General features: G+C 50.1%; 1 protein-coding gene across 1 annotated transcript in view; it reads left to right on the top strand.

Annotated features, from left to right (window-relative positions):
- Window positions 1-14,055, top strand: part of FAM53A (family with sequence similarity 53 member A) — a 44,677-nt gene extending 30,622 nt beyond the window's left edge. Inside the window, exon 6 of the mRNA XM_023737990.1 lies at window positions 12,692-14,055. Coding sequence (XP_023593758.1) covers window positions 12,692-12,979 — 288 coding nt within the window. The 3' untranslated portion in view covers window positions 12,980-14,055. The remainder of the gene's footprint in view (window positions 1-12,691) is intronic.
- Window positions 14,056-14,768: the final 713 nt, after the last annotated feature.

Below are 14,768 nucleotides of genomic sequence, written 5' to 3' on the forward strand. Positions count from 1 at the left end.
TGGGCGGCTCTAACGCTGGTGCTGCTGTAACAGAAATGCTACATCTGGGCGGCTCTAACGCTGGTGCTGCTGTAACAGAAATCCTACATGTGGGCAGCTCTGACACTGGTGCTGCTGTAACAGAAATCCTACATGTGGGCGGCTCTGACAACAGAAGTTTATTTTCTCTCAGTTTAGGAGGCTAGAAGTGCAAATCCAGGGTGCGGCTCTAGGGGAAGGCTCTCTCTGTCGGCTCTGGAAGAAGGTCCTTGTCTCCTCTGAACTTTTGCTCATGGGCGATCTTCGTGTGGCTTGGCGCCTCTCTTCCCCCATCTCTGCTACTCGCTTGTTTAATTTTTTTATATATCAAAAGAGATTGATTTAAGACACACCGTACACTAATCCTGTCTCATTAATATAACAGAGACAACCCCCTCCCAAATGGGATTATAACCACAGGTATAGAAAAAAACCAAACCCATTGCTGTGGAGTCAATTCCGACTCATAGTGACCCTATAGGACAGAGTAGAACTGCCCCATAGGGTTTCCAAGGAGCACCTGCTGGATTCGAACTACCAGCCTTTTGGTTAGCAGCTGAGTTCTTAACCACCATGCCACCAGGGTATAGGGGTTAGGATTCACAACACATATTTTGGGGGGACACAGTTCAACCCATAGCATGCACATAGTGATTAGATGTTTTAGCAGGGGTGCTAGGTGCCCTCGTCTGAGGGCCCTTCTAGTGGGGAGATCCTCTCCACGAGGCAGGGGGCACCCACTTGCCTCCCCACTGACCAGAGTGCCAAACACTTGCACTTGCCTATGCCTCTGAATAAGACAGTTGTGTAAGAGGACACTGGTCTGTCGCATAGTGGGGCTGCGTCTGGAGTGCTAGGAGGCCATTGGCAGTCTTTGTTGTTGAGAATATACACAGCAGAACATACACCAATTCAGCAATTTCTACACGTATGATTCAGTGACACTGATTACATTCTTTGAGTTTACAGCCATTCTCCTCCTCCTTTTCTGAGTCATTCCTCTCCCATTGACATAGACTCATTGCCCTCATGCTGCCTATGTGATCTTTCAGGTTGCTGTTGTCAGTCTGATCCCATATAGATACTCATTATTAAAAGAACACTTGCTCAAGGCAAACATTCTTTAGTAATTAAGTTGAACTATTGTTTGGTTTAAAGAAGCAGTGGATATTTTTGGTTTAAGGTTTAAAGATTATCTCAGGGCAATAGCTTTGGGGGTTCATCCAGCCTCAGTGACTCCAGAAAGTCTGGATTCTGTGAGAATTTGAAATCTCTTCTGCATTTCCCCCACTTTTGATCAGGATTCTGCTATAGTCTTTGATCAAAACATTCTCTCCATTGACAGTCTTTATGGCCTGTCTCGCAGTGATGCGCGGGGTAGGCAGCTGAATTTGGTGGATGTTGGTGTGAGTAGGTGGACAGGTGGGGTGGTGAAAGGAGATGCCTGTACCTCCTCGTTGTCTACTTCACTGGTGAGTAGGGGCGTAGGTGGGTGGCCTGCACCCCTCACCAGGTTCAGGAGACGCCCTGCCACTGAGGTGGGCGTGGGACAGGCCCGGGAAGGGGTTCCTGAAGAAGGCCATGAATTCAAGGAGAGTTGCTGCTGGGACGGGAGAGGGAGCCAGAGGCTGTGTAAGGGCCCTTCCGGTCAGATAATCAGGAGCCCCAAGGTCTTCTTTAAATGGCAGTTGAATTCTCTATTAGTAATTATTGTGGGACCAAAAGATCTAAGCCAAATTCACCTGGAAGTAGGTACAGTGAAGCCATGTTTAGAGCTTCAGGCGGATGTTTTTTCTGAAAATGTTGAATTTATCGGAAAGGCAGTGCCATCCATGGCCCCCAAGCCTGGGAGCTCCAGGCGCGCGCCCCCTCATGGCTGCTCTGGGGTTTTGTAAAGCTCCGGCCCACGCACAGAGCAGAGTTTTCCTGTTTGCTCACCGATAAAACTGAAAACTAAGAACGAAAACAAAACAGCTTGTAGCAGTTCAAGCAAAGGACCATCGTGAACATAAGATATTCAAAATAGTACAGATTAACGCTTGGTCTTTGCAGCTATAGTGAAACCTGTGAGAGCCAGAACTTGACAAAACTGCCTTGTTTTTCTGGGTCTCACTAGTGCTCTGCCTTTGACTTTTCTATCACTCGTTTTAGTGGAAAATATTTGAGTTCTCCTTCTCTGACAGGTTCCTGCCTTACACAGTGTCCTAGTCATCTTGGTGCTTTTATGACAGAAATACCACAAGTGGATGGCTTCAACCAAGAGAAGTTTATTCTCTCACTGTCCAGTAGGCTAGAAGTCCGAATTCAGGGCATCAGCTCCAGGAGAAGGCTTTCTCTCTCTGTTGGCTCTGGAGGAAGGTCCTTGTCATCAGTCTTCCCTTCGTCTGGGAGCATCTCAGCGCAGGAACCTCAGGTCCAAAGGATGCACTCTGCTCCGGGTGCTGCTTTCTTGGTGGTATGAGGTCCCCAACTGTCTGCTTGCTTCCCTTTCCTTTTATCTCTTGTAAGGTAAAAGGTGGTGCAGGCCACATCCCAGGGAAACTCCCTTTACATTGGATCAGGGATGTGACCTTAGTAAAGGTGTTACAATCCCACCCTAATCCTCTTTAGCATAAATTTACAATCACAAAATGGAGGACAGCCACACAGTACTGGGAATCATGGCCCAGCCAAATTGATATACACATTTTTGAGGGGACATAATTCAATCCATGACACAAACAGCTTCCGGCTTTTGCAGGTTTTGCTATCCTACGTTTTCCCTCTGCTCGTTTTCTTGGATCTTCTCCAGAGTTATAACACCAGCGAGTGTCACCTGGGGACACGAGGAGAAGTTAAAATGTGGAGCTGGCCGGCTAGAGAATGGTGTAGTTGGACAGAAAGCTATGCCGCTCCTACTGTCACACGCCCCCTGAAGTACGCTGGGTGTCAGCGCCGGCTTCCTGTGCCTCATTGATGCACACTGAGGAAGCCCAGCCTCCCAGCCAGCACCGTGTGGGGCGGTGGTCCCCGGGGCGAGGCTGGAGCCCTCCCCCCGCAGAGGAGAGGGAGGACCCGCGAGGGTCTCTGTGAGCTGTGGTTCCCTGAGGCACGTATTCAGAGTTCACAGTCTTGACAAGATTGTACCTGCTTTTGATTTTTTCTTAGTGTTTCCACTTACATTTAGCTTCTGCCACAGTTGAGTAAACAAACTATTTTAAATATCTACTTTAACCGTTTTTTTCTCAATTATTTTATTACTTTTCAACTTACGTTTAGATAAATGTGAAAGGTGACAGGCATGAAAACTGGGCAGCGAGGTGCGCCTGTCTCTCGCACAGGTGGTATCGCCGCTGTCGGCCAAGGCTCTGGGGAAGGAGAGGCTGAGCAGTATCTCCAAGCCACTGTGTGACCCCCACTTCTGAGAAAGTCAGTGCTGGGGATGCAGGTGGGCGCCAGGGTCACATGTGAGTGCTGGGGTCACAGGTGGGTGCTGGGGTTACAGGCTGGTGCTGGGGTCACATGTAAGTTTTGGGGTCACAGATGGGTGCTGGGGTCACAGGCAGGTGGCCAGGGTCACACGTGGGTGCTGAGCTTAGCTGAGGCAGCTGGGAGAGTGGGCATGCTCCTGGGCACGTGGCAGGAAAAAGGCTGGGGGTGTGGGCTGCTCCTCAAGCCTAGCCTTGCCTTCTTGAGTGGGGTCAACCAGAACCTGGGTGTAGGTGAAATGAGTGTCCTCAGATGGCTCAGGCAAATGGGCAGGAGTGGAGAGTAGTCACGCCATCTGTGCGTGGTTGAGGTGCGTGGTCCTGTCACATCTGGAGTCAGTTCTCAGGTTGAAGGGGTGGTGGTGGTTGCAGCATCTTGGTGGTCACCGTTGACTTACCAGTCTCGGGTCACATGGCTCCAGCTGGGACTAGTTGCCCGTACATTGTCCTGCCTGCCTTTGCCAGCCCCTCCCAGGGTCCCTTGAGGCTGCTCTCCATGTGCCTTGGCTGCAGGTTGTCTCTTTCTGAGTTTACTGTCTCTCTTTGGTAGATTGTTGTTTTTGTTGTTAGAGTCTGACTCCTAGCGACCCTGTGTACAACAGAGCAAGGCACTGCCCGGTCCTGCACCGTCCTCAGAATCGTTGTTATGCTTGAGTGCATTGTTGCAGCCACTGTGTCAGTCCATCTCTTTGAGCTCTTCCTCTTTTTCACTGACTTTCTACTTTACCAAACACGATGTCCTTCTCCAGGGACTGGTCCCTCCTGATAACATGTCCAAAGTATGTGAGACAGAGTCTTGCCATCCTTGCTTCCAAGGAGCATTCTGACTGTACTTCTTCAAGACAGACTGGTTCGTTCTTCTGGCAATCCATGGTATATTCAATATTTTTTGCCAGCACCAGAATTCAAATGCCATCAGTTCTTCTTTGGGTCTTCCTTATTCATTGTCTAGCTTTCACGTACATATGAGACTATTGAAAACACCATGGCTTGGATCAGGTGCACCTTAGCCCTTTAAGTGACATCTTTGCTTTTTAACACTTTAAAGAGATCTTTTGCCGCAGATTTGCCCAATGCAATGCATCATTTGATTACTTGACTGCTGCTTCCATGGGTGTTTGAAAAAGGATGCACGGAGGGCATATGTTTTGAGATCATCCGTATCTGAAAACTTTTGTATTCTGCTCTCACATTTACCTGATAGCTGGGAACAGAATTCTAGGTTGGAAACTGATTTCCTTCAGGCTCTTGAAGACGCTGCTTATTGCCTTTCAGATTCCAGCATTGCTGTTGAGAAGCACAAAGGCCTCTGATTCTGGGTCCTTTGTTTGTTTCTTGAGTTTTCTCTCTGGAGGCTTGTTGTCTCCTCTTAACTCCCCATGTTCTGGAATTCAGGATCAAAGACCTTGGCGACTGTCCATTGTCACTGATTGTGCGGAGTTCTTGGAGGCCCTTCCGTTCTGCAGACTCGTGCCCTTCAGTCTGGAGGAATTTTTCTTGAATTATTTTGTAGGTGATTTCTTAATACGTGCCTGTCTCCCTGTGCCCACCTGCAGTGCTTCCCTGTTTGCTTTGTTCTGGCTTTCTGTAACTCCAGTTATTCAGATATTAGATCTCCTTGATTGGCCCTCTAATCTTCTTTTTGTCTCCAATTTTCTATCTTTTGTCTTAATTCAGGAATGGGATATCTTACCTCTGAGGATATTAATACCAGGTTTTGTTTGGGGAAAGGGGAAGTTTTCTTGTCCTTGCATAGCCTGTTTCCAAGTTGCCTATTTCTTTGGATTTATTCTAGTCTCTGACTTTCCAGTTAGATGCTTTCCTTGGATGTTTGGTAACGTTTGATTGCCTTCTTGTGTTTCAGAGTGGGGAGGCTCTGTGCACATGGGTGTGGCCCTTCGAATGAGAGCTTTTTATAGGTGGTGTGGGTCAGCTGTGTTTTTGGAACCCCCAAAGTCTGTATCTCTAGGACTTTCCTTTGGGGCTGGTCAGGTTTCCCGAAGAAGACCCTTCAGCCTCTGGCCTAGAGGGTGCTTGGAGCCACAGGGCCAGGGGCCAGGGCTCTGTGTTTAGGGCGTAGATGTTCACTTGGCCCTGCTTCTGTATGGTGTCCCTCCACCCCCCGCCCCCGCCCCATGCTGTGCCTGGCACCCCCAGTTCAGAGACCTCCAATTTATCATCTTTAGAGAATAAACCTCCACTCTCCTGCAAGGTTGGGGAGGGGCACTTGCCCAAAGGCTGGGGTGGGGGTCTAGGGATCTAATTACTTCTCATCTGGGCTTCCTTATTACAGCTCCCCTTATATTAAACACACCCAGACACACTCGCCATGCACGCACGTACATGCACATACACACACACGCATGCACACACATGATCTTACCCCCTTCCCATGTGTGGTGTGGACATGCCTGAGCCCTCTGGGCCTCCATGGCTTGGCCTAGGCTGGTCTCTGCCCTTCCCCTTGGTCAGATGAGGAAGAGAATCTGTTGTGTTTGCCAGGTTGGCTCCAGGAGGTTCTTTTTTTCTTTTAATATAATATTTTTGTATTATTGATGAAAGTGTGCACAGCAAAGCAGGTTCCTATTCAACAATTTCTACCCCTGTTGTTCGGTAACATTGGTTACATTCTTCACTTTTGTCAACATTGTCATTATTTCCATTCTAGTTGTTCCATTCCTGTTAATCTAGTCTCACTGCCCCCCCAACCCTCTCATCGCTGCTTTAGAATAATTGTTGACTATTTGGTCTCGTGCAGATGATTTTTTAAAACAGTGAAGTACTTAAGGGTGATATTCTTTACTTTATGAGCTGACCTGCTAGTTAAGTAAAAGCTGACTTCAGGGGATAGTTTTGGTTTAAGGTTTAAGAGTATCTGAGGGCAATATTCTTGGGGATTCCTCCAGTGACAATGGGTCCAGTAAGTCTGGATTCTCTGAGAATTTGAAGTTCTATTCCACATTTTTCTCCCTTTCTATCAGGATGCAGTTATTGTGGCCCTGATATGAACGTTCGGTGATGGCAGCTGGGCACCATCTAATTCTTCTGGTCTCAGGGTAGAGGAGACCATGGTTCATGGAGACAGTTCGTCTTGTAGACCAGTTCTCTCTGAATCTCGGGTTTCCTTTTTTCTCTTTTGCTCCAGACAGTAGAGACCAGTTGTTTATCTTAGATGGCTGCTCGAAAGCTTTTAAGACCACAGATGCTACTCACCAAAGTAGAATGTAGAAAATACGCTTTATGGACTATATTACGCCAATTGACTGAGTTGTCCCATGAGACTATGACCCTAAGTCTTCAAACCAAGAAAACTTATCCCGTGAGGTGATTGGTTATGTCTGAGAAGTATCAGTATCTGTGGCCCCCATTTGTTTTATTTTATACACACACACACATATATACAATTTTTTTTTGTTTATTGTTTTTGTTGCAAAATTATATAAAACATAACATTTACCAAAACATTCTTCTTGTGTACAACTTAGTGACATCAGTTACCCTGGTCAAGCTATGCACACTTCACCCACATTCGGTGCTTCCTTTCCCATCACCATAAACAAAAAGTGACTACTGTCTAGAGAATTCTCCCCCTCCTCCTACCCCTACTAACCATCAGTAAACGTTGGCCTTTGTATATATACCTATTCTTGTCATTTTATAAAAGTGAGATTGTACAGTATTTGTCCTCCTGTGATTGACTTATTTCACTCAGCATAATATTCTCCAGGTTCATCGATGTTACAAGATGTTTTGGGAACTCATTTTTCTTTATGACTGAGTAGTAGTTCATTGTATGTATGTGCTAAATTTTGTTTATCCATTCATCTGTTGATGGGCACTTAGGTGGTTTCCATCTTCTGGCTATTGTGAATAGTGCTGCAGTAAACATAGGTGTGCATGTACATCTGTTCCTGTGTCTTCTGTTAGATCTCTAGGGGATGTGTTGTTGTTGTTACGTGCTGTTGAGTCGGTTCCAACTCATAGCGACCCCGTGTACAACAGAATGAAACACTGCCCCGTCCTGCACCATCCTCACAATCATTGCTGTGTTTGAGCCCATTGTTGCAGCCTCTGTGTCAGTCCATCTCGTGAGGGTCTTCCTCTTTTTCACTGACCCTTTACTTTACCAAGCATGATGTCCTTCTCTAGGGACTGGTCCCTCCTGATAACATGTCCAAAGTATGTGAGACGAAGTCTCACCATCCTCGCCTCTAAGGAACATTCTGACTGTATTTCTTCCACTACAGATTTGTTCATTCTTCTGGCAGTCCATGGTATATTCAATATTCTTCGCCAACACCATAATTCAAAGGCATCAGTTCTTCTTCAGTCTTCCTTATTCCTTAGTCATTGCCCAGCTTTCACATGCATGTGAGGCAATTGAAAACACCATGGCTTCCAAGGGTCAGCTCACCTTAGTCCTCAAAGTGACATCTTTGCTTTTTAACACTTTAAAGAGGTCTTTTGCAGCAGATTTGCCCAGTGCAGTACATCATTTGATTTGACTGCTGCTTCCATGGGCATTGATTGTGGATCCAAGTGAAAGGAGATCTTTGACAACTTCAATATTTTCTGTTTATCATGATGTTGCTTTTTGGTCCAGTTGTGAGGATTTACATACCAAAGGTGTATACACTAGGGTGCATACCTAAGTGGAATTGCTGGATCGTAAGGTAGGTCTGTTTCTTTTGAAGAATCGCCATTCTGTTTTCTATAGCGATTATACAATTTTACATTTCTACCAGCAGTGGCTAAGTTTTCCAGTCTCCCCACATCCTCACCAACATTTGTTGTTTACTGTTTTTTTTTTTTTAAATCAGTTCCATTTTAGCAGGGGTAAGATGGTAGGTATCTCATTGTAGTTTTGTTTTGCATCTCTCTAATGGCTAATGGGATCCTTGGTGGCGCAGTGGTTAAGCACTCGTCTGCGAACTGATAGGTCGGTGGTTCGAACCCACCAGCTGCTCTATGGGAGAAAGATGTGGCAGTCTGCTTCCACAAAGATTTACAGCCTTAGAATCCCTTTGGGGGTAGTTCTGCTCTGTCCTGCAGGGTTGCTGAGTCGTCATTGACTTGACAGCACTGGGTTTGGGTGTCTTTTTGTTTTTAACGGCTGATGACAGCATTTTTTCATGTGTCTGTTGGCCATTTGAGTGTCCTCTTTCTGGGAGGTTCTTCTTGCCAGAGTCTGTCCTTGTTTGTGGCATCTGGAGCCCTGGTTTGACCCCCACACGTGTGCTGGGCTCCCAGTGCTCACGGGCACTTGGAGGCCCTGGCTCCCTGCCTGACCCGGCCTTTGGTCGTGGCTGCTGTGCGCGTGGGCCAGCCTGCCCTGGTGAGAGCAGACACGTGATGTGGGCCTGTCTCACGTGGTCGTGGGGGACATGCTCTCACACAGAGAGAACCTGTGGGCTTCAGTCTGGCGGGAGCCTTGACATGTGAGGCCAGGCGTGGACGCTTGTTGAAGTGACTTTGGGGTGCTCGAAGGGGAGGTTCTGCTTCCCTTTGAGGCTCACTGACTTCATCGTAGTTGGAAGAGCTTGCTCATCTGTGGATGGGGCTTGTCCCCACACCCTGACCGTCCTGCACAAAATTTCAAAGACCTGCTGAAATTTAGGTCAAGAGCCCCTGATTTGGGGCCCAAAGACTTGATGTTTGTTTTTTGAAGAAACATTTTGTGTTCATCTGCTTCGATGCAGGTGACTTCAACACCACAGTGAAGGTAGCAGGAACCCTGTGGTGTCAGTGACGGGGTCACACGTGGTGGACTAGGCCCCTGCCCAGGTCCCTCGTCGACTGATCCTCAGTGTCCTCAGCTGTAGCCTGTGGCTTGGAGCAGCGCGAGCGCCCCCGTGAGGCAGCCTGGTGCATGATGCCCCCTTTGCGCCATGTTGAGGGTTTGCTCTGCACGCATCTTCCTGCTTCTTTCACAAACCACACAAGCTGGATGTTCCTAAGGAGCGTGCTGCTGTCACACGTAAGCCGTTGCAGCCTGTGAATGTGGCTCACGTGACGGTGACGACGAGGACCTCTCGGCAGTGGCTCCGCGCCGTCTGTCAGGCTGAGTCGGGCTTGGAGGCTTGACTTGTGTGGTGTGACCCAAAAGGAAAATAGCTCGAGATTTTAAGAAATTTGGCCACTAAAGACTTGTGAAGGCACCCTGGTGGTGCAGTGATTAACCCTATGGGGCAGTTCTGTTCTGTCACATGGGGGCGCTATGAGTCGGAATCGACCTGATGATTCTGACACGTACCAACAACAAAGACTTGTAAGATTTCTTTTAGGTCCCTGGGTGGCGCAAATGGTTTGGCTTGACCACTAAGCTAAAGGTTGGAGGTTCCAACCCACTCAGCAGAACCACGCAAGACGGGTCTGGTGATCTGCTTCTGTAAAGATCGCAGCCAAGAAAACCCTATGGCACAGTTCTACTCTGTAACACATGGGGTCACCATGAGTCAGAATCGACTTGATGGCGATGGATTTGTGTGTGTGTGTGTGTGTGTGTGTGTGTATTTACAGTGCTGGGTGCCCCTCAGCTGTGCTCAGGCCCTGTGGTGCCAGGGTAGTCTATAGCCGTACCAGACACAGCTAGACTTGAGGACATCTGGGCTGGGAGCCGGGCGTGAGGGGCTGTGCTCTGCCCTGTGTCCCTGACGTGGGGAGGGCCGGGCCTCATGCTTCTGTGCTGTCCAGCAGGGCCCATGGGGAGACACGCTGGGCCCACAGGTCCGCTGGGGGCTTTGCCTCTAGAAGTGTTTTTTTAAAAATGTTTATTTTGTTGTTGTTGTTAATGTACATGGCAAAACATACACCAGTTCAACTGTTTCCGCATATGTGATTCAGTGACATTGATTACGTTCTTTGAGCTGTGCAGCCATTCTCACCCTCTTCTCTGAGTTCTTCCTCCTCCGGTAGCATAAACTCACTGCCCCTAAGGTTCCTGTCTAATCTTTCGAGTTGCTGTTGGCACTTTGATCCCATGTATGTAGATGGTTCTTAAAGGAGCGTAACGCTCAAGGCAGACCTTTCGTACCTAGTAGTGGTTTTGATAGATTCACGTTGACTTGAATGAAGAATGGATCCTTTTAGGCATCCTCCTCGTCTTGTGACCAAACCCACGGCTGGTTGTCTCCGTAAAGATTTGGTTCTAGTTCTGATAAATAGAATTTTACTTCTCAGTGATTCTTTTTTTTTTTAATAATATTTTGTTTTGTTTTTGGTGAACGTTTACTCAGCAAATTAGTTTCCCATTTCACACTGTCTGTCCAGACTGTTTGATGACTGGTGACATTTTCCCGCGGGGTGTTGATGTAGTGGTTCGGTCTTACAATGGAATAGCACACGTGTCCTGTAAAGCCAAGTATGGCCTGAAAACACTAACTCAACGGGGAACTCTGCCCTCCCAAGGGAGAGGCGTTTGTTCACTGCACTGCGGAACTGTGTTTAGGGAATTTGCCAGAAGATAGATTTTTCTATCGTGTGAGGCATTTGATTGCTCTAGAAGGATGGCGGTTTCGGGGAGAAGATTATTTGGTTGTGTCAAGTTGATTAACTTGTACCCTAGGTTCATAGTTTTAAACAGCCAGTGCTGCTAATATCCAAATAAAAAAAACCAGGAAACTGCGTGGGCCCTCTGGATGTGGCCGTGTGGTTTGGGCGTGGCCCCCATCACCTCACACGCCCAGGTCGGGCCAGGGGCTGAGGGGATGGAGAGGACAGAAGCCCCCTCCCCTTGAGAAGCCCCGAGTAACGTGGTGTCACGTGTCGAGGTGCAGCCTGGGTGTGGGCCCCGGAGAGGAGCCCGCTTGGCCTGGCCAGTTGCAGGTGACACCTGGGCAGGTGGAGGAGGCCGGGCTGGGCGCACCGTGGACAGTGTATGGGTGCTGCAGGAGGTGCAGGACTCAGAATTTGAGGCGAGGGCCAGGAGACGGTGGCATGCTGGGGGGGTCCCGCCATGGGGTTGGTGCGGAGGCAGCTCCGTGGGAGACGCCGTCGGGGTGGGGCCCATAGGGTGGCCTGCTGGGCCTCAGGCCCCGTGAGACAGTCAGGAGAGATGTCCACAGGACCAGCTCAGGGTCGTCTGCAGTTCAGGGAGAGCTTTCTGGGGTACAGACTCGGGGTGCAATTGTCCAGCTGAGGACTGGCTCAGGACCATCTGCAGTTCAGGGAGAGCTTCCTGGGGTGCAGACTCGGCGTGCAATTGTCCGGCTGAGGACCGGCGCAGGGCTGTCTGCAGTTCAGGGAGAGCTTCCTGGGGTGCAGACTCAGGGTGCCATCGTCTGGGGTGGGGGAGACGAGTCCAGGTCAGAGCCCAGGAGCCAGCACCTTTAACAGGCACGTGAGAGGGCAGGCTGCTGAGTGACAGCTGCCCGGGGGAGCCCAGAGGGAAGAGGACTGTGGCGGTGGTGGCAGCAGCCTCCGGTTTAGACAGAGGGGCTGATGTCCTAAGAGCGGTTCCAACAGTCCCTGAAGGTGACCCTGTGGGGCCCTTCTGGGTGGGGCCACTCGGGTGTGGGGGGTGCCGAAGGCAGGTGGAGGGCTGGGGGGAAGGGCCCTGTGACAGAGCGTAGTGCACAGAGCAGGCCCTGGTTCTGTGTGCGTGTGTGCGCGTGCATTTGTGTACCTGCGTGCGCGTGTGTATGTGTGTGCGCCTTAGATACTGTAAGATCAGAATGATTGAAGCATGTTTATATTTGGAAGAGGAAAGGCTGAAAAGGAAGAAAACGGGGGTGCTCGGCAGAGGCGGGCCCCTAAGGAAGTGGGAAGAGATGGGACACGGGACTTACGAGGGGTCTGATGGGGCTCGGGTAGGGGCGAGTGGCAGGGGAGGTGGGTGCTCTCCCCTGAGGCCACCTTGGCCTGGAGGGGTCTGCGAGCGAGGCCAGGGAGGGGCTGTGGTGGGAAGTGGAGGGGAGACGGCCCCATCCTGGCCAGCCCCCGTGGGTGTCTTGGGTTCTTGTTCAGGAAGCGGGCACCCATGAGCCTGATGTGGTGGGTGCAGGTGGAGTCCATGGGGGGGCTGGCAGTGCCCTGTTGACACTTCTGGTCACCACCAGGGACGTGGCTGAGAAGGAGCCCGGAGGGCGTGTGGCTGTGGTCTCAGGGCCGAGGTTGCCGGTGCGTCGCGTGAACCCCAGAACGGGCGACACGGAGCGCACCGGCCCGAGCAGCCCGCGACAATGCCGTAAGCCCCTTTCTTCTTGCAGACGCTGAAGAACTCCAAGAGCCTCTGCTCACTCGACCACGAAGACGATGACGTAGATGACGCCCAACTGAAGACGGTTGTGTCCTCCCCGTGTGACTCACACGACCTCATGAGCATTGTCACGCCCGGCTCCAGCCCTATGAGGGAGCACCTGGGGCCCTGCCCTGCTGACCTGCGTCCATGGACACCAAGGGAGTGTGTGGTGGGCGAGGGCGACAGCACCGAGGAGGAGGGCGTCTTTCCTCTGGGCTGCGGGGACCTGGATCTGGAGCAGATCGAGAACAACTGATGGCCAGTCCCGGGCGGGAGCGGGGCCGCCCCCTGCGTCTGCCAATGGGCGGGCCGACAAGATGGATTCTGCGTCATTTTGAACATTAAGGCATCATTTTGATTAAAATTTTCCTAAAGAAGTATTTTGCATTTTTATGGCTTTTACAGTTCTGGAGAAAGCATCTCTATTTTGGAATGAATTTTCAGAAGGGCATTCTATTGAACATGCATCTGCAAATCGATCCGTGTGGGTGTGCGTACTTGGGTGAAGAGCCCCGTGGAAGCACAGTGCCAAGTTCACCTGGTTGGAAATCCCGGCACTGCTGGGCCGGCCCCCGGCAGGTGGGATGGGCGTCTCCTCTCCCCACAGGGTGTGTCACCGGCCCTCGGGCCCGCAGGCTGGCACTTGGTGTCCTCGGACTGTGACCTGGGTGTGGTGGCCTGGCAGTCACAACTGCCCTGGTCTCCTGTGTGACGGCTTCCAGCCAGAAGCGGTGCTGCTGGGACAGGATCTGGCTGAGGTGGCGCAAGCGGTTTGTGATTGGCTGCTAACCTAAAGGCTGGCGGTTCAAACCCATGCAGTGGTACTGCAGAAGAAAGGCCTGGCAATCTGCTTCAGTTAAGATGACAGCCAAGAAAATCCTATGGAGCAGTTCTGCTCTAACACATGGGGTTGCCATGAGTTGGAACTGAGTTAACAGCATTAGGTTTCGGGCTAAAGAGTCCCCACTGGGTGTGGCTGTGCCTTCCATGGCCAAGGAGGGTTTATGGGGGTCATTGAGCTCCCAGACGGGGCTTGAAGACAACCGTTCCCAGGAGATGACCCTGTCAGCACTCCTGTTTGAATGTGGCCTGTGACATTAATAAAAGGCATTGTGCTTTGCATGTGTGACTCTGCTCCCTGATTTTTATTCCCATGATTTTTGATGTGTGCCCAGTGGGGCTTCCGTCCTGGCGGGTCTCGGTTTAGCACAAGGACAAAGCCTCAGAGGTCCTGTTTTTGATTTCTGTAATTTAGTAAGATCACAGGAATTTCTAACAGACATTTATCTAAGGGACTTAGGTTAAGAGAAGGGGGTTGATGGTAGTGAAAGAAAGCATAGATAATCTTCGTACACATTTTCTTGATTTTTTTTAAAATTAAGTTTTTTCTTTCTTTACTCCTAAGAAAATTTACAAAAGGTCAATAACCCATGCCTTCTTCCTAACTTGGGTGGACTGTCCATTGAAGGGGTGGGCAAAGGTGGGAAATTATTTTATTTTATTCGGATTGGCCGAGCCCAGACACGGGGGAAGTCTGGGTACCTGCTTTCTGGTGCCACCCTCGGACCCTTCCCTATGAGATGGAGGGGGCGGGGCAGTTTAGGGTCCTTCTGCCTCCTGCCCTGGGATGCTGGGTGTGTCCCCTCCTCCTGCCCCCACCCCCCATCAGGGCCACCCTGGACTGTGCTAATGTGGCTGCCCAGCAGACAGCAGGCTCAACGGCAGGACGGGGCACCCATGTGCGGGAACGGCCGCACTCCTGTCTACATCTATAACCATCAAACACACCCCGGCCTACACAGTACATTCTGTACATAGGTACACACACACGTGCATGCACACAGGCACACTGCACACAGGCACACATACATACACGTGCACACGGACACGCACACAGTGCACATACGCATGCACACGTGAGTATACACACGTGCATGCACACATGTATGCATGAGGTACACATGCACACACATGTATGTACATGCACCTTGATACATTCCAAGTGGTAAAACGTTGATTGGCTTTATTATATAAACCAATGCAAT

Source organism: Trichechus manatus, unplaced genomic scaffold (assembly GCF_000243295.1).
Source record: "Trichechus manatus latirostris isolate Lorelei unplaced genomic scaffold, TriManLat1.0 scaffold00111, whole genome shotgun sequence".
NCBI lineage: Eukaryota > Metazoa > Chordata > Mammalia > Sirenia > Trichechidae > Trichechus > Trichechus manatus.